The sequence below is a fragment of the Sus scrofa genome, chromosome 8 (assembly GCF_054392235.1).
Source record: "Sus scrofa isolate SSC_HxYL_T2T_F1_AM1 chromosome 8, Sscrofa_HxYL_maternal_Yorkshire_Landrace_v2.0, whole genome shotgun sequence".
Classification (NCBI taxonomy): Eukaryota; Metazoa; Chordata; class Mammalia; order Artiodactyla; family Suidae; genus Sus; species Sus scrofa.
The window spans coordinates 85273299-85297291 of record NC_139390.1 but is presented as its reverse complement, the minus strand read 5'-3'; the positions used below and the strand labels follow the sequence as shown (position 1 = coordinate 85297291).

Below are 23993 nucleotides of genomic sequence, written 5' to 3'. Positions count from 1 at the left end.
ATCTAATAGATACAATATACCCAAATTTATTTTCCTTGGTTACATTCCTTTGGAAGTAATATTTTGCTCAATTTTGGAAGTTAGGAAAGAATTTAGGTTTCTAAGGTTTTTTGCTGATATTAGACCTAAAGGATCAGCCATACTTTTCTTGTTGTTTTTCCTCTTCTCTGTTACCATGTTTAAATCTGTGTGTATGCGTGGTGGTGGTGGTGGTATGGGAGGGTTCTTTAAGCATGAAGAGTCCTTGTACTTTAGGCTTGAAAACAGCTTTTCTTTTTCATCATGAAGTTCAGTGCTTGCTTCCTCTCTAAGAGTTAGGTGTAGTCTCAATGTCCAAATTTTGTCTAATGGATTTTCTGCCATGAATGTCAAAATAGTTCAGAATTACAAGCTAATTAGTGATGTTAGGCAGTTAATGTAAAGGTTTTAACAGAGGTGGGTGGGAGACTTTTACAGTAACTGATGAAAGAGGCTAAAACATACTGTTCTGAGAGTTCCCTGTGGCTCAGTGGTTTGGGGATCTAGCATTGTCACTGCTGTGGCACGGCTTCAGTCCCTAGCCCAGGAACTTCTGCATGCCATGGGCATGGCCAAAAGAAAAAAAAATACTGTTGTGGAACTTCCAACTGCACAGGTTTCCATTTAGGTATTTGTAATTTTATAAATAACATACACACATACTCCATTGATTGAAAAACACATTGGACTAAAAATGTACTATGACTCTTGATGCTTTGAAGTGGGGGGAAAAAAAGTTGGTAGGTACTAGGCAGCCCTCACAGCCTGCGTGTTTTCCTGTGTGCCTTGGGTTGCCTTTTGATGGACTAGCATGATCTAAGAGAATCTCAGACTGTACGTGGTGCCCTTCAGGACCCTGACCCTGAGTCTCTCACAGTCATTCTGTGTCAGCACCTACATTGTGTGAATGTTTTACCTGGAAGTGATGTGGATCCAAACCACGAGACTTCCAAGTTTGTTTTGGAACAAGGCATTTTCATCATTGCTTTGACAAACATGTTTTGAGTGCCTGCCGTATGCCAGGTGCTGGACTAGCTGTGGGTAGTATGAAGAAGGGACAGTCAGTGTTTTCAAAGAGCTTCCAGTCTGGGCATTCGTTTGTAACCAGAGATTGTGTTCTGAGTGAACTGTGAAATGAAGTTGCCTTACTCACATGTTCTGGTCCCACCTTCCAGTGATTCTGGTTCAGTGGAACTGTGGTGAGGCCTGGGCATCACTCCTTCTGCAACAAAAATCACCTGATTTAAATTCTCCTCTAAGAACCATCAGAAGAGACAGGTAAAGAATAAATGATGGCGTTCCCGTCGTGGCTCAGCGGTTAACAAATCTGACTAGGAACCATGAGGTTGTGGGTTCGATCCCTGGCCTCACTTACTGGGGTAAGGATCCAGCTGTGCTGTAAGCTGTGGTGTAGGTCACAGATGTGGCTTGGATACAGTATTGTTGTGGCTCTGGCATAGGCCAGCAGCTGTAGCTCCGACTGGACCCCTAGCCTGGGAACCTCCATATGCCATGGGTGCAGCCCTAAAAAAAGACAAAGGGCCAAAAAAAAAAAAAAATTAATAATGATGAGATGCTAACACACAGTAGGCTCAGTATACAACAAGTGCAACTTAGACATAATTTTCAAATTTTTATTTTTAAATTATGAAATACATCTCTGCAGAAAATTTATAAAACATACATGTACAGCCCAGTGAGTAGCTGGAAAGACCTTTGTGATGCCCAGCCCTGTCAGGAAGTAGAGGATTGCCAGCATCTGAGAAGCTCTCCCTGGGTCCCTCCCTAGTCACAACTCTTTCCAAGTTTCAACAACCCCCCACCTCCTGCTTTTCTTTGTATTTTTACCACTGATGAAAGTATCCCTACTTGGTATAGTTTAGTTGTGTCTGTTTTCAACTTTGAAATGAAATCCTACTGCATTCTATTCTTGGGTCTTCTTTTGCACCATGATTTATAAAATTCATCCAAACTTTTGTACAGCTTTTTTTTTTTTCCTGCTGCTTTTTAGGGTTGCACCCACGGCATTTGGAAGTTCCCAGGCTAGGAGTCAAATCGGAGTTACAGCCACCAGCCTACACAACAGCTATAGCAACACAGGATCAGAGCCACATCTGTGACCTACACCATAGCTCATGGCAATGCCAGATCTTTAACCCACTGAGCAAGGCCAGGGATCAAACCCACAACCTCATGGTTCCTGGTCGGATTCGTTAACTGCTGAGCCACGAGGGGAACTCTGAAACTCTTGCATAGCTTGTTTCTCCAGGATATTTTCTTGGGGTGGAAACATAGGATGGATGTCAGTTTATCCATCCCTAAATAATGCCCACCAGTTTTTCCTAAGTGATTGAGCCACTTTAAAGTACATGGAAGTTTGAGCAATATAGCAGAGTTGTCATTGCTTTCCCTCCTTGCCAGGGGTGATTAATCTTGACTGGTCAGTGAAAACAAAGAGATAAAGGGAGAGGAGGAGTGGGGGAGCTTTTTCAAGCAAGTAAGAAAGAGAATAAGAGGATATGATGAGTTTGGAAAGAAATTGCAAATATACTGTGCAACACAAACTTAGGAAGCTGTGGGAAGGTGGTGGGAGATGAAATGGCAGTATGTGATATGCTGGGAAGTTTGAACTTTGTTCTAAAGGCAGCAATGCAGGCAAGAGATATAAGATATATATTTTTAAAAAACTTTGCCATGACAGCTCTGTGGGGGATTGAAGGGTCAGGCCCAACCAGGGAGCTTAACTACTCGAATCCAGGGAGAAAGGAGAGAAGGCAGGGTTGAAGGGGATGCTTAAACCAAAGTCAACAGTTTTGCCAATTCTGTTGAATGTGGGGAAAGAGAGGACAGAGATAGGCGTCTCGGTTTTTGCCAGGGTGACTGTGTCGTTGGTGACCTCATTAAGTTGGGGAATTCTAAAACAGAAGCATCTGAGATGGGATGGCACTAATAGAGGGTGAAGTTACTTTTAGACAGGTGGCATACGAGATATCCATAGATTATATGCTAGGGATGTTCCATAGGTAGTATGAATTCAAGAAAGGACCAGGCTGGAGATGTCCTCGGGGTCTGGGCAGTGGCTGAAGCTGTAGGGATGGATGCAGATGCCCACAGAGTCTAAGGAGGATGAGGTGGGTGCATGGGGAAGGGGGATCCTGAGAAGAAGACCAAGAAGAGACAACCAAGGAAGTACACCCAAAGAAAGTAGATCGTGGAAGCTGAGGAAGAAAAGGATTTGCAGGAAGAGAACTGTGACTGTTTCCAGTGCCTTTAGAAGCTACCAATAGAAGTTATAAGATGCACTGTGCAGTCGGGAGAGAAGTGCTTGGGATCAGGGCATTACAGTCAGGGGTGTGCAGGGAGCAGACGGGATGCTGCAGTGTCTTCAGAGCAAAGAGTGGGCGAGGAAGTAGGAAGAGCCAGATGAGGAGAGCTTTCTAGCTCGGCAGTGGATGAAAGCCAAAAACACATTAGGTAGAGTGGGATGCAGAGTGGAGAGGAGGAGGATTTGTGTGAGTCAAAGTGGGAGACACTTGTACATGGTCCTGTGTAGTTAAACAGAGGAGGGAAGAATGTTTCTGAAACCTCAGCGTCAGGAGAAGGACCTAACATTGAACAGAAGGAGAGTACCCTTGTCACTGAAGACGGAGGGGGTTAGGGGAAATTGGCAGAGATTGAAATACATCTGGAATGATGAAGCCTTCAGAGAACAAGAAACAGGGGGAGTTCTTAGCTTTTAATGGCTCTTGCCTCTTCAATCGGAGGCAATTCATTTGGTTGAGGAAGGATGAAAGTTAATGGTTAACAAGAAGCCGGGTTGTATCACACAATTGTAGACAATTGTTTGTCAACCTGCTGAAGATGAAGTAATGCAGTGTCGTTAAACAGATGTGGTAAGAAGTCATGGCCATGCTTCAGAGGAAGTGGAAAGACATTCTATTCCATACTGTGCTTGAAAACAGCTAAGGTGCATAAACCACTTCTTGTTTCTCTCCATCCTTGTTCTTACAGAAAACAAATATCTTTTTTAAAAACGGTTATTGAAGCATAGTTGACTAACAATATTGTGTTAGTTTCAGATGTGTAACATAGTGATTTGATGTTTTTATAGACTACACACCATACAAGGTCATTCTAAAATATTGACTGTATTCCCTGTGCTATACATTACATTTCTGTGACTTGACTTATTGCCAAACCTGTAGTCTGTAACTCTTACTCCTCTTCCCCTATGTTACCCTCCCCTGACTCCTCTCCCCTCTGGCAATTCCTAGTTTGTTCTCTGTAATGCAGATACTCTTCAGTACAGTAATAATGTGATCATAATGTCCAAAATGATTTCCCACTAGTGTTTTAAGGTCAAAGACTCTTTTTAGAGACCGAGAGAGAGAGAGACAGAGAGAGACAGAGACAATGTGAGTATGTTTGGGTGTGCGTATGCAGCTCAGTTTCCTTTAGCTAAAGTTCAACAAGAGCACACCTAGAGTTTTGGTTTTTTTGTTTTGTTTTTTGTCTTTTTGCCATTTCTAAGGCCGCTCCCTCGGCATATGGAGTTCCCAGGCTAAGGGTCTAATTGGAGCTGTAGACGCTGGCCTACGCCAGCGCCACAGCAACGTGGGATCCAAACCGCATCTTCGACCTATACCACAGCTTGTGACAATGCCGAATCGTTAACCCACTGAGCAAGGCCAGGGTTTAAACCTGCAACCTCATGGTTCCTAGTCGGATTCATTAACCACTGTGCCACGACGGGAACTCTGAACACACCCAGAATTGAACAAGCTGAGTTTACTACTCACTGCAGTAAGTAAGGATGAATGTTATAGGGTACCTCAGGGCCGCAGTAAGAGGGACTTAGAGCTGTCATAGAAATCAGGTTTTGGTTGAATAATTTCCAGGAGACTCTAAGGAAGCAGGGGCTCATTCTGTATTGGGTGCTGTCAGAAGAGGGACAATCTCTATGATTGGGTATCCCATGAAATCCTACTTATAGTGATGGCAGACTTGATTGAGGAAAAAACCACAGTTGAAGTGGCAGTCATTGAGTGACCTTGTTTTTGTGTCATTTTGTCATAGTCTCAACATAGCTTCATTTGATATAGATATTCTGTGAGGTGACGTCGCGCAGAAGAACACAGGTCAGATCAGCTTGTTGTAACACTGAGGTCCAGCTGTGAATCTCAGATCAATTCTGGACCTCAAGGGCTGCTTTATTTTTCATATATCCTTGTATGGTTTTAGATATATATATATATATATATATATATATATATATATGTGTATGTATGTATATATATGTTTGTATATGTGTATATACACATAACACTTTAAATATTTAATTTTTAAATGAGATGATTATCCCTTGTTTTGTTGACTTCAGGTTTAATATGTACTGGTGAGAGTTTTTAAAATTCTCTCACAATGCAGTAGTTTACCAGTATATCAAGGTTCATTCCTTGAGGCTATGCTTTTTCAACTATCTCAGTGGCAGCAGAAAATGCACCGTCATTTGGAAAAGTTGTTCTGTCTCTGGAGAATGAGCAGAAAACAGAAGATTCTTGCATTGTTCCAGGTGGGAAGTGGGTGGGGATGAGGGCAGAGAGGAGCAGCATTTTTGGAAACATTTAAAAGATAGAGTGGACAGAACTTGACGTCAGAATGTAGGGCGTAGGGAAGCCGAAGGGTGAGGGGTGACCCTAGGCTCCTAGCAGAGGAGTTTGAATAGGGAGGAATGTTCTTCTCCAGGATGGGGAGAAAGGGGAAGTGACAAGTTGGCAGCGGGGTAACACATCTTAAGCAGGAATCCCTACAGTAGCATGAAACTGGATAGGGGAAGACTGTTTCTAATTCATCTTGTAGGTGCCTAGTGTCTAACAAAGAATAAGAGGAGTTCCCGTCGTGGCGCAGTGGTTAACGAATCCGACTAGGAACCATGAGGTTGCGGGTTCGATCCCTGCCCTTGCTCAGTGGGTTAAGGATCTGGCGTTGCCGTGAGCTGTGGTGTAGGTTGTAGACTCGGCTCGGATCCCGCGTTGCTGTGGCTCTGGCGTAGGCCGGTGGCTACAGCTCCGATTCAACCCCCTAGCCTGGGAACCTCCATATGCTGCGGGAGCGGCCGAAGAAATAGCAACAACAACAACAAAAGACAAAAATAAAAAAAAAAAACAAAGAATAAGAATTTACTGTTTGATTAAACAGAGCTGTAACTGCCTCAGGAACGAAAATCTTAAATGCTTTTGTCAGCATAGTCTCTCCCTGTAGGTAAATCTGTGTAAATGACAAAATTATAATCAGTAGGTTGTTTGATAGAGTTGGGGCAGCGGACCAGGGGAAGCTAGCCTGGTTATCTTGGTGCCTGCAGTTATCAAGGTGTGACAGCTGTACTATGGGGATTTGTATGCCCAGTATACAGAATCATAGGTCTGACCTCCAAACTGTGTCTTGAAACTTTGTGCTGAAACATGAGTGCCAAGAATGTCAAGGTGGGTCTCCTGTCGTATTAGCACCTAGTACATGAGCTGGTGCATAGTAGGTACTCAGTGCAAATAGTAAGGGGGGTGTCTGTGCTTAAGAGGGCACTGTGAACTATTGTTGTGTCTGCCATGGGTGTAGAAAAGGGTGAGGCTCTGTCTAGCAGGCCTTCGCCAGCCCTGGTTCAAAACTTTACATATTTTTATGTCTTGGCTATTGTAAATTATGCTGCAGTGAACATTGAGGTACATTATCTTTTCAAATTATACTTTCTCAGGAAGTAACCTAAATGTCTATCAAGAGATGAGTGGATAAAGAAGATGTGATATATATAGATATATACATATGTATCTATATATATAGATATATATATTACTCAGCCAGAAAAAGGAATGAAATAATGCCGTTTGCAGCAACATAGATGGACCCAGAGATTATCATACTAAATGAAATAAGCCAAACATAGATAGACAGACATCATATGATAATTGCTTATGTGTGGAATCTGGAAGAAAAGATAGAAATGAAGTTGTCTACGAAAGAGAAATAGACTCATAGAAAAGAAATTTATGGTTACCAAAGGGGAAAGATGAGGGGGTAGAGCAAGACAAATTGCCAGGTTGAAGTTAACAAATACATACTACTATACATAAAATAGATAACCAACAAAGACCTACTGAATATACTCAATATTTTCTAATAATGTACAAGGTAAAAGAATCTGAGCATATTTTACATATATCTATAACTGAATCACGGCTGTACATCTAAAACTAACATGACATTGTAAATCAACTATAATTCAATAAAATTTTTATAAAACTGCATATTTATCATAGAACTGATCCACAAGTTTTTAATAGAAACATAATGGAGAGAGGAAGGGAGAGGGGAAGAGAATAAAATTTATCTGTAGCTACGTGCCAACAAATGAAGAAATAGTCTTCTTTTCCCTATTTTCATTCTGACATTCTGAACCCATGTAAAGAGGCAAAATACAGACAAATTTAAAAGGCAGCTCTCTTGGTTGATATATCAGCTTTGCAGGGATTAGGTTGATCAAGGTAATCTGATAGATTAAATTTGTTCTTGTTTTACCATTGTCATTTCTCGTTATATAGGAAAAAGCTTTCCCCCAGCTGACTTCTCCCTGGCCTTAAAAACACAAACAAACAAAAATCACTTTTTCTTGCTGAGGTTCCTTGTTTATCTTCCATCTTAATATTTTGGATCAAAACATACAATTTAATTCTTATCATGGAGCTTCTCAACAGGAGAGTAGTTTTCTCTATAAAATTAAAGCAAAATTGTAATGATTTATTTTAGCTCATTAATACATGCATGTGACGTATAATTCTGTTTTATTGAATTTATACCTCCTTTTGAAATTACATGCCATTTCCCCAGATGACTACATTGTGATAAATGATAAACTTAATAGAGATGAAAATCTCTGACTAAATGGTGATGGTCGGGCTAGATTTGCAGTTACTGGTGTAGAAGCGGCGTTAAAGCCTGTGACTGGTTCCCTAACTTTTCTTGGGCCATGGCCCAGTTAGACTCTTAAATAGAAGACACTCTTCTTTGCAGATCCTCCTTCTGTCTGACCTGTTACTGAATTGTTCCTGTGCCTTTGGGAGTCTTTAAGTTCTCCATACTCAGGATTTTAAGAATATCCTGATAATAGTTAAATACCTATATTAAATGGGTTTTCTTTAAGAATTCCCTTTCACTATTTCAGTTATTTCTGTTTTTAGCCTTTAAGGCTCGTATCGAATGTTAAGAATGAGGCCAATATACTGAATATGTGGAAAATATAATGAATTCTTTTTGAGTTAGAAGATGTCTTAGAGAAAATGCTAGAGTATAATCCTTATATCTTTTTGAAAGAAATTTATCGGAGTATAGTTGATTTACAATGTTGTGTTTTAGGTGTATAGCAAAATGATTCAGTTGTATGTATATATATATATATCCATTCTTTTTCAGATTCTTTTCCCATATAGGTTATTATAGAATATTGAGTAAAATTCCCTGTGCTATACAGCAGGTCCTTCTTGGTTACCTTTTTATCTTGTATGCCAGAAAGTTGAGACTAAAAAAATTGAGTGACTTCTGAATTTCCTGGGGAGAAAATTGTGATTTTTCAGCATGTAATTATGAAAAATCATTATTTTTGAACATATACTTTTGGAACTTAAAATTAATGAACATGGACTCAGTTAGCCAACTGACAAATAGTGTAGTTTTTATGTTTAACTTAGTAAAAATTAAGCAGAGGGCTACATGAGCAGTGAACACATCATTTTAACTACTTAATATCCTTCCTCATTTAAGTAGATAGAGAAAAGACTGTCTATTTAAACTAATTATTTTATTTGTATTGACATATAGTTGACGTATTGAACCAATATTTCTATTTTGTTTATTTATTTATTTTTGTATTTTAGGGCCACACCCGTGGCATATGGAGGTTCCCAGGCTAGGGGTTGAATCAGAACTGCAGCAGCCAGCCTACGCCACAGTCACAGCAATGCCAGATCCCTGACCCACAAAGTGAGGCCAGGGATCAAACCTTCATCCTCATGGATACTAGTTGGATTCGCTTCTGCTGTGCCGTACTGGGAACTCCCTAAACCAATTGTTTAAATTCACATTCTTCGGGAGTTCCCGTCGTGGCGCAGTGGTTAACGAATCCGACTAGGAACCATGAGGTTGCGGGTTCGGTCCCTGCCCTTGCTCAGTGGGTTAACGATCCGGCGTTGCCGTGAGCTGTGGTGTAGGTTGCAGACGCGGCTCGGATCCCGCGTTGCTGTGGCTCTGGTGTAGGCCGGTGGCTACAGCTCCGATTGGACCCCTAGCCTGGGAACCTCCATATGCCGCGGGTGCGGCCCAAGAAATAGCAACAATAACAACAACAACAACAACAACAAGACAAAAGAAAAAAAAAAAAAAAAAAAATTCACATTCTTCAATTAAGAAAAAAAAAACCTGAAAAAAATGCCTGAGGTTTGTTTCTTTGAGCTCTCAAAACTTTTCATTTCTGCAGTGCTTCATTAATTGAGTAAAGGATGAAGTAACAGTAAAATCTAGTCACCTATGTGAAATCTATAGTAAATTTTCTTTGATTAGGACTGAAATCTGTAATAGGAAAGAGGAGAAAAATAGTTTTATTTTTTATATGACTATGTTATCTTGTGGTACAGTTTTGTGATAGTCATTTCTTCCAGAATGAGACATTAGAAATTATATTAGTGAGTGGACTTTGGGAACAAGGGAGTACCTTTGAATATACCTGATTCCACAACTTCACTTCACAGATAATGATGTTGAGAAGCAAAGTGCAGAGGGCTTATTCAGGGTGACATTTGGTCAGAATAAAACCCAGGTAGCTCTCTAGTTTCTTTGTCCAGGGCATTTCACTCTGTAGTGCATGCTGTTTTCTCAAAACCGACCTAGATGGTATTATTAAGTGTAGGGTATGAGGAGAATGCCAAGCCTGTTAAGTTTAGGATTCACTCAATGCGTTGCCAGCATTCGTGCCTCATACAAAATGCTCCTATGGTGGGGATAGCCACACTGATAAAACTGATTTTTGCTTTTTAGGTGAAAGTTACGTATGTGCATCCAACGAACCTTTTCGTAAAGTCGATTACACTAAAAATGTTAATCCGAACTGGTCTGTGAACATCAAGGGTGGGCCTGCCCGAGCCGTGGCTCCTCCCTCCGCGGTGAAAAGTGAAGTGAAGGAAAGTAAAGATTTCATCAAACCCAAGTTAGTGACTGTGATTCGAAGTGGAGTGAAGCCTAGAAAAGCTGTGCGGATCCTTCTAAATAAGAAGACGGCTCATTCCTTCGAACAGGTCTTAACGGATATCACCGAAGCCATTAAACTGGACTCAGGAGTGGTCAAGAGGCTCTGCACGCTGGACGGAAAGCAGGTAAGAGGTTTCTACCGCCGAGCTCTCCATCTGACCTGTAAGCTCTCCCTGTACCACGGTGGCTCCATATTTAACAAGATGAACTTCTCAGTTCATTAGAAATTTCTAGGTGTCCTCCTTGTGAGCGGTGTATGTGTGTATGAGCCTGTATCATGAAAAATGCAAGTGGCTTCCCTGTCTCTACCCAAATATCTAACAAGTAAATGTAGAGAAATCTATCGTGTACTTCTTTCTTATGGCCAATGGAAGGGAAAGGTCAACTTTTGAGGGAAAAGTTAAGTTGAAGAGGCTTCCTCCATTAGATGGTACATTCTCTGTTTAAGAACAAAAACATCCATTGATCAGTAGAGTCATTATGGGATTGGGTAAATCACAGGAATAAAGGGAAAAGATATTTAATGCTTTTAGAAAAGGCTTTCTTCCTACTTAATGTATAATACAGACAATGCATTTTAAAGAAAGTACTTTTATAGGAATGTCCATATATAAGTTTCACAGGGAACAATGGAGGTAATTAATCAACATTTCTGAAAAACCTACACAAATTACACAGGAAAATGCAAGCCAAGTTCAGGTAACAATATACAGGGAATTGAGTGGACTTTAAAAAGTTGAACCAATTGCAAGAATGCATGAATGGCAGTTATACAAATATCGAGTTTCCCTACATTCAGATTATCATTCCTGAAAAGAAGCATGTGGCCTTTAAAGTGTATTTTATCCCAATTTCAATAAAGTTAAGTCGTTTAGTTTTACATTGTATTAAACATTATGGTTTCCAGCATTTAATTTGTTTCTTTATTCCATTCTGTTTCTTCCCTTTAACATACTTAGTTTATTTTGAAGCGTTTGGCTCATGTAGTTCTGAGGATAAACAATAAAAATCACTGGAGCAGTGTCTTCTGGAAAGACACAGTTCGTTTTCTACTTTTCTAAGACTAAGTCTATTTGCTAGGTTCTTTCTTAAACATAAAAAAAATTTTTTTTGAGTAGGTTCTGATAATTCCAGTAGATTATGGTGAGGTCACAGTGACTTTTCTAATTAGTTAAATTAATAATTAGAAGGGATAATACTTTATGGCAGCCTGCCCCAAGATAGATTCACAGTATGAATGGAAATAGACAATTTATGAATTGAGTTAATAGCACAGCACAACACAAAACACCTTAAGATTCATCCTGCAGATCAGTGAAAATAAATTAGACCACAGTACAGGAAGGAGGTTTGGTCAATCAAATAGCTGATTCTTGGTGGACATGGGGAAGACAGATATTTAACATACCTTATCAATGGAAAAATGAAAATCAGAGGTGTAATGAATTAGAAAGCCTAAATGACATATAAATAGGAAATGCAATGGAGATTTTTTAAACTGAGACATATTTGGAAATCTCCAAAGGAATGCTGTACAGGAGGAAAGTAAGTGAAATATAGAAGTCGAATGTCGAATTGAAATAGAAATCACTGAAATTTTAATAATTATCCCAAAAAATTATCTTTGGAAGGGCTCCAACCAGAAATATTTATGGGTGAAAATGTTAACTAAAGCACAATCTACCCAAATCACCATGACATTAAATAATATGCTGCTGTGGGTAGACTTATGACAAATTAAAGAATTGTTGGTGTTCCCATTGTGGCACAGCAGAAACGAATCCAACTAGGAACTATGAGATTGTGGGTTCAATCCATGGCCTTGCTCAGTGGGTGAAAGATCTGGCATTGCCCTGAGCTGTGGTATAAGTCGAAAACGTGGCTCGGATCTGGTGTGGCCATGGCTGTGGCTGGAAGCTACAGCTCTGATTAGACCCCTAGCCTGGGAACCTCCATATGTCGTGGCCCTAATAAGACAAAAGACAAAAAAAAAAAAAAAGCTTACTATTAAGAAATCTGTTTATACATAAGATCTAGAGGAAAAAATAATAGTACATATAATCCCAGAAAGATGTCACAAAGGCATTTGACAAAATACAAAATCTATATTCAGTTCAAGATTTAGTAATAAAAATGGAAGATCAATTCCCAATGCACTAAGAAAAGAAAAATTCCAATCTGAAACAAAAAGCTCACATATTGGGTATTTGTAAGCAAATTAGTTACTGGAAGTTTTTCTAGGACAATCAGGTACAAGATAAGGATACCTGATAGCACCTGGTCCTCAGTATTCTTCTATACATTCTTCCTGATTTTTATTTATAGTTTAATTGAAATTTCCTTAAGAAAGTAGATGAGATTGTTTTGGGCGAGAGGAGCAATACCTGACATAGTAATTTTAAAGGTTAATCTGGAAAAATAAGCAGGAAAAAATTTGGAAATAATGATTAATGGGCTCTCATGCTACCAGATATTAAATCATCATCCTCGTACCATACCAAAAACAAATCCCAGGTGTTTTAAAAATATAGATGTCAAAATGAGACAAAAGAACTAAAAGAAAATATGTAAATAGTTCTTTGAAAAGGGGAAGGATTTTCTAAGTAGTGGAAAATCACAAAAGGAAGAGTTGATTGGACAAAAAAAAATTTCTAGATGTCATAAGCAAGGGTTATATGTGTTTATATTGAGTTGTAATAGTTTAATATGGAAAAAAAAAGTGACACTACAATGGAAAAGTGGATAATAGGCCAAACAGACAATTTAGAATTATAAATAGTAAGCATTAAAAAATTCAGTCTCACTAACAAAAATGTGAATGAAGGCAAATTATTTTTAATATTGAAAATTGTCAGGATTTTTAAAAAATAAAATGTCTATTATTTATTAATGTGCAGTGAATTGGCATGCTCAGAGAAAGATGGAAGTGTTTGGGGGAATATTTAAAGGCAGGGGAAATGTTAAGTGGAAAAGCAAGGAAATAACTCTGTAGTATGTTGTCAATTTTGTGTTAAGAAAAAAGAGGAAGAATTTTTTTTAATGAATTTAGAAGGAAAAAAGATTATAGCTGCCATCAGAAATCCAGTATTTTGCTTTTCTGATTTCCACTCCTCCTTTCTCGTGTCTTCTTAGAAGCAGAAACTCAGACACTAAGGAAGAAAACGAGACTGATTTCAATCAGATTGTGGAAATTGAAACATTGAATTAATTGTTGAAGTTTTGGCATGTGACTATAAAATGTTACACATTTCACTTTGTCGCTGTCTTCTAGAACTTAAAACATTTCCCATATGCAAAAAAGATATTTTTAAACTTTGAAATATTTCTTTTAAAAAATTATAGATTTTGATTTTTGATAGACATGGCTTTGAATATTGTATTTTCAGACTACCAGGTATCCTTAAAAGCTATAGTTTTCTAGGCACTGATTCAAGATTTACGCTATAGGTGGACTTAACTATTTAAAACTTCAAATCTCTCTTTCGGTTGGTATATCTTAGAAGCATAAAGAGAGCATTAAATCTTGCTTTGAAATAGTGTAAGAAATTTGTGCTTAAAATGAATGCAAACCTTTAAATGAACAGTGTTCATTTTGATTTTTTTTTTGTAAACTGATTTTTTAATGGAGATGTAAAACTATCTGCTCACTAAAAATTCTCAAGAAAAGGACAGCTTTACTTAGGCGAAGAGAAAGGAGTGAGGAAGGAACTAAGATGTGCTTATGAGTTAGTTGTCCATGTACAAAATTTTAGACTGCCTGCCTTGACTTTGATGTTGTTTTTCCTGGTTACTTCCTACTCAGATTTGTTATTTTAGTTTCAATTAGTTTGACCTTTGACACAAGGATAGAGATTCAACAATTTATTGGAAATTCATCATGAATAGTCAGTGATCCCATTCTGATACCTAACGCCAGAGCTTTAGGGGGCCTGGTTTTACTTTATGGACTCAGAAGCTTTCCTGATTGAAGAGGCAATGGTGTGTCATGTGCCAGCAGCATTCAAGTTGTGAAAATGATGTCCCTGAAATCTTTTCTGCCTTCAAAATGGATGATCACATCTTCTGAGCAATATTGTCTCCATTTAGAAGGTCTGACTTGGTTAGTGCAATAAACTCATACGGTTTATGTCTCTTGATAAGATCACTTCCAATATTTTAGGATTTTATCCATGTTAACTCTTGGGTGTTCTTTAGTGTCAGGCAGTGGTTCTCAGCTGGGTACACTTTTGCCCAGGGGACAGTTGGCAATGTCTGGCATCATTCTCTGTCATGACTAGAGATGGGAATTCCACTGGCATCTAGCAGGTAGAGGCCAGGAACATCGCTAACCATCCTACTATGCACGGGACAGGCACAGCATAATTCTCTGAGGTCCAAAATGTCAGTAATGCCGAGGTTTAGAAGTCTTGCTGTAAAGTACGTGAAATTATGCAGAGGGAAATGATAGTTATTAAAATGTCAACTTTGTTATCAAATCACTTGCTATAAGTTCTGTTTATTTCTGAACTTAGAGACGTTCTTATAACCGTTCCACTTTTTATCTAATCGAGGCAAGAGTGTTAGAATGTCATAATTTGTAGTCTCTCTTGTCAAGGACTTCAAACTATTTGTCTTTGTTGAATGAAGCTGACCTACAATTGGGTGGTATAGCTTCCTAGAGGATTAAAGAAAGATGTCCCAACTTGTTGTACCTGTATTTAGAGAGAAGCCTTAGAAATTGGGATTTAATCTCCTGAAGTTTTAAGTACTTAATACTTAAATACGTAAACGGGGTGTCATGATTATCTGCTTTTAAAAACTATGCAACCTCAATATTTATAGATGATATGACTAGAAAAAATCATTAGCAAAATAGTTGTCATCACTAGTCCCCTCCGTAGTTTTCTTTTGACTTGCAATTAATTTAGATTAAAGGCTTCACTTTTGTTTTTCTTCCTAAAAACAAAATCTTCTTGAACGTTTGTAAGTTAAATGGTATGGGAAAACAAGGTTTCATTTGAATTGTTTTGAAAATCAGAGGGACTTTCTTAGCATCAACTGCCACAGAGGGGAGTTCTTTTCAAAATATCTCTATTCTGTTAAGGAACTGCAAGTTCCAAATATAGCTTTTGTCCGCATGTGTAAAGAATTCTAGCTTTTAGCTTTCCCAGAAACAGCAGAATTTTAACATGAAAGAAACATATTTAGTGGAATTTTGAAACAAGTTGATTCTTGTCATGGGCAGAGGCAAAGCAGACTCAGAAATTGCTAGCAGTTGGTGCTTTGGGGTAAAATACTTCCAGACTTTGGGACCACTGCCAGCCTCCAGTGGTCCACGTGCTGTGGGTCCTCCTGGGGGAACTTGGCAACCCCTTGGAGTGCAATCATCTTAGAGTTTGTAAAGGTTTCCATCCTCACTTTTTAAAAAGTTTATTTCATGGGCACTATACTATAAATACTAATTTGTGTGTCTTTTTTAGCATCACATTTTCTAGTGAAGATTCATTTCACTAGAAATGTGCCAAGTATACTTATTTAAAAGGATCTCTTTGCAAAATTGGTTGCGAAAAAATCAAATGGTTGAATAGAAGTATTTCCTATAATTTGTTTAATCCTGATATAATTTTTCCTTGAAGTAGATGAGGATAATTTGGTCTTAATTCTCACCCTACTCCCAATGCATGCATTTCCTTTTGTAGATGAGAGAAATCCAGGCAACAGTGTTTTGTCCTCCTGGATAAATTCACACCTCTGAAGTGTGGGTAGCTGATCTGTCTCAAGCAACGAAAATTTTATCCCAGTCAGCAATCAACAAACTATGAGTAACTACTGGGATTTGTCAGTACAGCTGGAAGTTCAGGTATACAAAGGGCCAAAATGTTTATTTGTTCTTTGATCCCTGACTTAAGCAGATTTATCTCTGACTTTAAAAAGTGGGAGAAGCCTTAATCTTTGTTATTTGTTTCACCCTTCTTTTCAAAGAGTGATTTGAAAAATGGGGAGAAAGAAGGAAGCTTTTTTTTAAATGATTTTTATCTTTTCCATGATAGCTGGTTTACAGTGTTCTGTCAATTTTCTACTGTACAGAAGGGTGACCCAGTAACACGTACGTTCTTTTTCTCACATTATCCTCCATCATGCTCCATCACAAGTGACTAGATATAGTTCCCAGTGTTATCGAGGCTTTTTTTTTTTTTTCCTTTTTTTTCCCACCCTGCAGCTCATGGAAGTTCCTGGGCCAGGGGTTGAATCTGGGCCGCAGCTGCGACCTATGCCATAGCTATGGCAATGCTGGATCCTTAACCCACTGTGCTGGCCTGGGGATCAAACCTGTGTCTTGTGCCACAGCAGAAACTCCAGAAGAAAGTATTTAGATACGCCTCCTCTTGTTTTGCTTAGGTTTATGTTTTGCCATTCTTATATCCATGGTATAGGCAATTTCCCCTGACCTTAAATAATACTTTCCCACTTATAATCAGGAACTGTAGGAAAACACTAAAATCCTGTTAGTAATGACTACACAAGAGATACTTAAGAAAAACCACTTTAGCGCTCAGTGAATTATGCAATGTAAGGTGTAGATGAGAGAAAAATGACATCACTGCAAACTCTTTTGTTTCCTCATTCTTTTGATGTCTGACTTGAAGTAGTGCGTAGAACATGATTGTGTTAAATTAGTTTTGCTTTTGTGAGAAATGTATTTGTCAGTGATTATAGTTATTAATATATAGTTTGTCACAGGTATCATGTAATATTTAGAATAACAGCCAATGGCTTAATTAGCTAGTAGATAATAGCTAATCACTTACTATGTCAGGCATTATGTTGTGCTTTATTTATTTATTTGTTTATTTATTTGTCTTTTTAGGCCCGTACCTGCGGCATATGGAGGTTCCCGGGCTGGGGTCAAATCAGAGCTATAGCCGCTGGCCACAGCCACAGCAACTCCAGATCCGAGCCATGTCTGTGGCCTACACCACACCTCAGGGCAATACTGGATCCTTAACTCATTGAGCGAGGCCAGGGATTGAACCTTCATCCTCAGGGATGCCCATCAGATTCATTTCTACTGAGCCATGATTGGAACTCCTATGTTGTGCTTTGCATTAGTTGTCTTTTGAATCCTCATGGCAACCTTGAGAGTTAGGTTTGCAATTTCCAGTTAGCAGTGGACAAGTCAGAGTGACAAGAAATCATGTCACCTGTTCAGAATCAAGCAGCTGGTGGTGGAACTGGAGCTCACACCCAGAAAGTGTGATCTTAGACCGGCACTTTTCATAGTTCTAAGCTCTCAGTGGTCAGTTAGGCTTTGGGAAAGGTTTCAGTGATAAGGATAAGCAACAGGACAAATACCTAAAAAGCTAAATAAGTTATCTCAAATTTTTTTTTTTAGGTTTTAGAGTGATGCAGTTTTACCTGAGATTTCTCTAAAATCTGTGTAATAATAGATTGTATGGTAAAACTTATACTTTGACTAGGATCTGACAAATGAAAAAATAGGTGAAGGAATGATTGTATGCTTGACAAAAAGATGACTCAGGATTATAATTTTTTAAAATTAAAGAATGGAGTTCCCATTGTGGCTCAGTGGTAATAAACCTGACTAATATCAGTGAGAATGCAGGTTTGATCCCTGGCCTTGCTTACTGAGTTAAGTATCTGGCATGAGCTGTAGTGTAGTTCGCAGACTTGGCTCGGATCTGGCATTGCTGTGGCTGTGGTGTAGGCCAGCAATTGTAGCTCTGATTTGACCCCTAGCCTGGGAACTTCCATGTGCTGCAGGTGCAGCCCTAAGAAGCAATAAATAAATAAATAAATAAAATAAAAGAATATAATGCTGCAGAAAGTTTGGAAAATACAGGAAAAAAATAAAGGCACAATCCTTCCATTTTAACATTGTGTTTTCATAATTGAGTACCCCGACCAATATTTTCATATACACATCTTCTGGTCTCTCTTTTAAAAGAAAACTATCCAGGTAAAATCAGTGTATTTCTATGGGAAAATTTTAAGCAGTTCAAAGAAATGCAAAGAATGAAGATTTCTTTTCACATCTTCCCTTTTTCCCCAACCTCACTCTATGTTTTCAAAGGAACCAGTAATAATGATTTTATTAAGGCATTGATTTTTTATTTATTTTTATTTTTTGCTTTTTAGGGCAGCATATGGAAGTCCCAGGCTAGGGGTCAAATTGGAGCTGTAGCCCCCGACTTACACAACAGACACAGCAACTTGGGATCTGAGCCACATCTGTGACCTACACCATAGCTCACTGCAACACCAGATCCTTAACCCACTGAGCAAGGCCGGGGATTGAACACGAGTCCTCATGGATACTATTTGGGTTTGTTAACAACTGAGCCATGATGGGAACTCCCTAAGGCATTTTAAATACATACGTAACACATAGTTTACATAACGTGGTGTTCCACCTATTAATCATACTCTTCCATGTTGTATAAACTTCAGATTTCACACGTAAATGATTGAGTAATGGTCAATTGGCTAGATAGACTATAATTTATTTAATCTATTGCTTGACATTTGGGTTGTTTCCAGCCTTTCATTCTTTTATCCTTTCATCATCTTTCTACGTGTAGATTTTAACACGCCTTTCTTTAGGAGGGATTCCTGGAGGCAGATAACTAGAAGAGACTCATGTATCTTGGGGTTTGAGAGATGCAATCAAAGCTGGAAACACACAGTTGTCCTCGTTGGCAACACCCCCTGGCATGTGCCCCAGTATTTCTGTTGCTAGGAGAGACTTGTGAATGGATTAGACATGAAAGCCAAGCATAATGGATATATTAATTCCTTACATGGAAAAATATACATTCTGTAAAATCCCCTGTTGTATAAATAAAAGCCTATATTCATTCCTCTTACCATCTCCACCTTAGCTATTTTGTGTTCTAGAGAGTAGTTTTAAGGAGAAAAGCCAGTTGACCCGTGTGTCAGTTTTATATTCGAGGTAAGTGATGGGCAACTAGTCTCAAAGATGTTAAGCTGTAGGGACCACCACCCCCCCCTTTTTAGGCAAATAGCCCACCTCATGGTCTTATGTTACCTTAATTCTTGAACTAAAAGACCTGTTGTTTCATTCTGTTTTTATAATAACCTTTGCCTAGGTGTCAAAAAACCCATGAGCATGTCTTTCTGGTGTTAGTGAAGTCAAGTAACACTTTTGCTTCAGTCAAGGATAGTGCTTGAAATAGTTGTTTTGTAAAGTTAATTGCTTTTGGTCGTAGCTAACTTTTGGATTTCTTTTGTTGTTTTCGTATGCTACCATGAGTGTCTGCTGATTAGTTTCTACCAGTATGTATAATATATAATATTGTTTTACAAGTTTTATTTGATTTCATGGAAGAGTCATTTATTCCTCATGCCTTATGGTAAAAACAAGGACATGTGCAAAGCCAGCATTGTATTTTAGAATGTATAGTTGAGATAGGAAATTATTTAGTCCATCTTGCTAATTTTATAGATGAGAAATCTTTGGGGATTCATAGCAGCTTTTGAGAACATGCTAAAATCTGTGGTTCTTCTCTTCCATGTAAAACCTGACTCAAAATTTTGTGTATAATCAGCTTGTTTGCACTTTAAGAAACTCTCTTTTTTTTTTTTTTTTTTTTTTTGGACCAGTTTAACTCTATTCTCTTTAGGGGAAGTGTTTATTTTCAGCCTTGCAGTCACTAAGACTTTTGCTTTTCTAGGGAGCAATGGTTAAGCTTGACCATGGTCTCCTATATTCTTGAGGTGCTGTCTCATAAAAGAGGAATTATTTGAAGCTAAACTAAAAACTGCTTCATGGGGAAAAAATAGTGCTAGAGTGTGTATTGGCTTCTTCAGAAACCCTGTGCAATTTTCTGAACTTAAAAATTAACCTCTTGCATTTTTCTTAAGAAAGTACACCACACTCCAGAACAGTAAGACTAGCTTTCATGAATATTCTGTGTATTTTTAGAACATTTGAGTTGTGTGATGCAGCTGCCAGACTCTCAGCAAAGTGTTGGAAAGCTCATTGTCATTAGAGGTTTACTTCCACAGAAGTTTAATTCTCTGGGCCTGAGGACAGTTAGATACGATGCAACACTCATCCAGAAGGAGCAGTCTGCTCTCCTGTATGCATTTCGGGCTCTTTTAAGAAGAATAAATAGTAAAGTTTTATTTAAATAAAATAGTAAAGTTTTATTTAAAAATTTCCTTTTTGTTTTGTAATCGTTTATGGCAAGCTTCTCTAAATGTAAAAATAAAAGCATTTGGTTATATCTTTAAGTTGTTGCTCTTTGCCCACATGGTAAGTCATCAAAATGCTATTTTAACTGTGAATTTATGGAAGATAGTTAAATATCTGTGTATTGGTACTCATTGAAATTGACATTAGTTGGATTGGTTGTGTTTCTGAACGATTAAGTTTATTAAACACCTAGTATTTAGTATCACTTCTGTGTTTGCAGTGGTGAAATAGTATGGCTACACCTGCCATTGTGAAAATGCCAATTAAAAAGACAGTTTCTTTTTATAAAATACCAAAGTAGTGTAAATGGAAACTGGTAAAAGTCCAGTTAGGTAACTTAATACAAATTTTAACATTTTATATGTCTTTTCACTTGATAGAGTGGTCCAGGTTTTTACATGTATTTAAAACATATAACTTCTCAAGAAGTTTAAAAGTGATTTTCACTACCAGAGCATTCCTGCCTAGGCAGCACTAGTTAATCAACGTCTCAGTCACTTCTTAAACTTGTCAGAATTAAGAGAGTTGATGTCAGTGTGATTTGTGCCCAGAGGAGTGGATTGCATGCCTTGGAGTCAGAAAATACAAATTGTAATTTGATTTAAATACATCCCTTTCTGGAGTTCCTGTTGTAGTGCAGCATGAGGAGGTGGGTTTGATCCATGGCCCCGCTCAGTGGCTTAAGGATCTGGTATTGCTGTGAGCTATGATGTAGGTCACAGACACAGATGTGGCTCAGATCCTGAGTTGCTGTGGCTGTGGCATAGGCCAGCAGCTATAGTCCAATTCAATCCCTAATCTGGGAACTTCCATATGCTGTGGGTGTGACCTAAAAAGCTAAATAAATAAATAAATCCCTTTCCAATGACACCCAATTATATTTTAATATTCAATGAAACAAGGTTCACACTTAAGCAGCGAGAGATATCATTAAATATTTTTAGTCAGGAGAAAGAAAAGACCCCAACATTTAGTGCCAGTTTATACTTGTTGTCATTTAATTCTTGTGAGTACCTGAGGTATATAGTGATATCTCTGTACAAGGAAAGTTACAGGGCATCTCCAAAGAACTTTGGCCCTTTGGTTTCAGTTAGACATCTTAACATGACAGTGCACTTTGCTTCATGAGGTTGCCTTTGCTCCAGACATCTTTTATTTACTCTCAGAGCTAGTTTTCAAGATCCAAAGATAGATCCATCTCACTCCTCTCTAATTATTGTTTTCCAGAATCTATTATGAACATGATTATTTACTTTGGTCTTTAAACCTGGCTCAGAATGGCTTCCTGACTTTTCCCAAAACTTACATTCCCTCTCAAATGGTGAAGAGTTTATTTTATTCTATGGGTCATAATTCCTTACTACTGCTTGCTTTGTGGCTCAAGTAGTCCTAGATTTTTCCAAGTTGGATCCTGTAGTTTTTTGACATATTTAAGGATACATGGGAATGGAAGGACCAGAAAGGACTTTGTCAGGTTCATAACTAGACCTTGTAGTGAACAAAAGAACAAAGCAGTTCTTTTATCTCAGCGACGGCTCTCAGTTCACTCTTCTCAAGTGTCTTCTTTCCACGTGGGTGTAAGACATGTAATTTCTACTCATTGCACATGACTCCTGGTTTCTGTGCAGCTCTGTCCTTGTCTCTCTTAGTATGTTTGCTGTTAAACCCCTGGGTACTAGAGTCTAGGGTCAGCCTGGTTCTGCTCATTGGTTATCTTCCAGTGTAAGAGCATCATAGGCCATTAGCCTCCCTGTTCCTGACCTAGAGATGGCTGCTTTTAGGGATGTGCTTATCATTTGTTGTGAGCAGAATTGCTGTGGGTTGAGTCATATGACTCTGAAACTTGGGTGCAATGAACTTGGCTCATAAGGGACCTTGTTAGTATTGACAACATCTAGGGAGCCAGTGACTTTCTGATTCAGTCAGTGGTTCTTGACTGGGGGTAGTTTTGGCTCAGAGGGGACATTGAGAAATTTCTGCAGATGTTTTTGGATGTTTTAAGTGAAGCAGGTGGGGGAGAGTGTGCTCCTGGCATGTGAAAAATAGAGGCTAGGGATGCGGCCATGTATCTTATAGTGCACAGGACAGCTCTTTACAACAAAGAGTTATCTGGTCCAAAACATTAATAGTGCTGAGATTGAGAAACCATGACCCAATATAATGGATGTAAAGAGGAGAGAAATGTAAATGGCTTTGGAATGGCCAGTGTAAGAGATGTAGGGAGAAATGTATGGTTGAGTGAAGGTTTTTGGAATTAAAGAGTTAGGCAAGGGAAAGTTATGCACAGGGCACCCTGCATTTCCAAGGGATGTGAGTCTCATCCATTAGGCTGCAGATTGCCACTGAAAAATGGTAAGAGGATCAGGAATTCCCGTCATGGTTCAGTGGTTAACGAATCCGACTAGGAACCCTGAGGTTGCGTGTTTGGTCCCTGGCCTTGCTCAGTGGGTTAAGGATCCGGCGTTGCTGTGAGCTGTGGTGTAGGTCGCAGATGCGGCTCAGATCTGGCGTTGCTGTGGCTCTGGTGTAGGCTGGTGGCTATAGCTCTGATTCGACCCCTAGCCCGGGAACCTCCATATGCCATGGGTGTGGCCCTAGAAAAGGCAGAAAGAAAGAAAGAAAAATGGTTAAGAGGATCATATTTGCATTTTAGAAGTTTCCTCAGGAGAACATAAAATGAGTTCACAAAGATGATCAGTCGTAAAGGATGGAAGCTTCCAAAAGCTGTCTCAGGTAATATTATTTCAAAGTTAGCATGTTTTTTAGTTTCCTAAATGCTTATGGGAGGTGATACCTAAACTCTGTTCCATATAGGAAGCAGACATTTGTAAGGAAATTTAGTAGTTTCAGAGAATAAAGATTTGGTTTTAGCAGGACATGAGAAAGAGAATGGCTCAGTTGGTCAAGTCTCCGAAGTCAATAGAGAGCATCACTTGGTTGAAGTTTATACAAGATTCTTATAGTGACTGGAAAGAAGTGGTCTTGTATTTTCAATGTTGGGGTTAAGAAAAAGAGAGTTAAGTTTCCCTGTGTTTTTTATGTTGTCAAATTATTTGAGATGTTTGTGGAAGGATGGATGTAGGGATTGTTACCGAGAAATAATGCTGGAATGTAACGCTGCCTTTCTGTATGTGCTCCTGGCCTGGTGAATGTTTTTGCCCCTCCTTTCACAATATACACCTGACATGACTTGGGGGTCTGTGACCATGAGGCAAATTTATATTTGGGAAAGTATGAAAAGTACTGCAATATTCTATCCCTGATAACATTCATGAATGACTTAGAAGACAGTCAATATGACAGCCAAGAAATTTGAATACAAAGGTGCTTCTTGGTAGCAGAAGAAAAAGTACTTTTCCTTCAAATTATTAGCATAGCACAGAAAGTATGTAGTTCCATCTTCATGAGCCAGGTCATGACAGACCTATTGGAATACTTTAAAACTTTAGATCGCTTTAAAAAATGTAAACAC

At 38.6% G+C, this 23993-nt stretch overlaps 1 protein-coding gene across 14 annotated transcripts in view; it reads left to right on the top strand.

Moving 5' to 3' along the window:
* DCLK2 (doublecortin like kinase 2) overlaps nucleotides 1–23993 on the top strand; it is a 179890-nt gene that overhangs the window by 10630 nt on the left and 145267 nt on the right. For all 14 annotated transcript variants that reach the window (XR_014812820.1, XR_014812819.1, XR_002346402.2 and 11 more), the window contains exon 2: nucleotides 10096–10430. Coding sequence is in view for 10 of the 14 variants with exons in the window: in XM_084972726.1 (XP_084828852.1) it covers nucleotides 10096–10430 (335 nt within the window). In the remaining 4 variants the exon portion in view is untranslated. The remainder of the gene's footprint in view (nucleotides 1–10095; nucleotides 10431–23993) is intronic.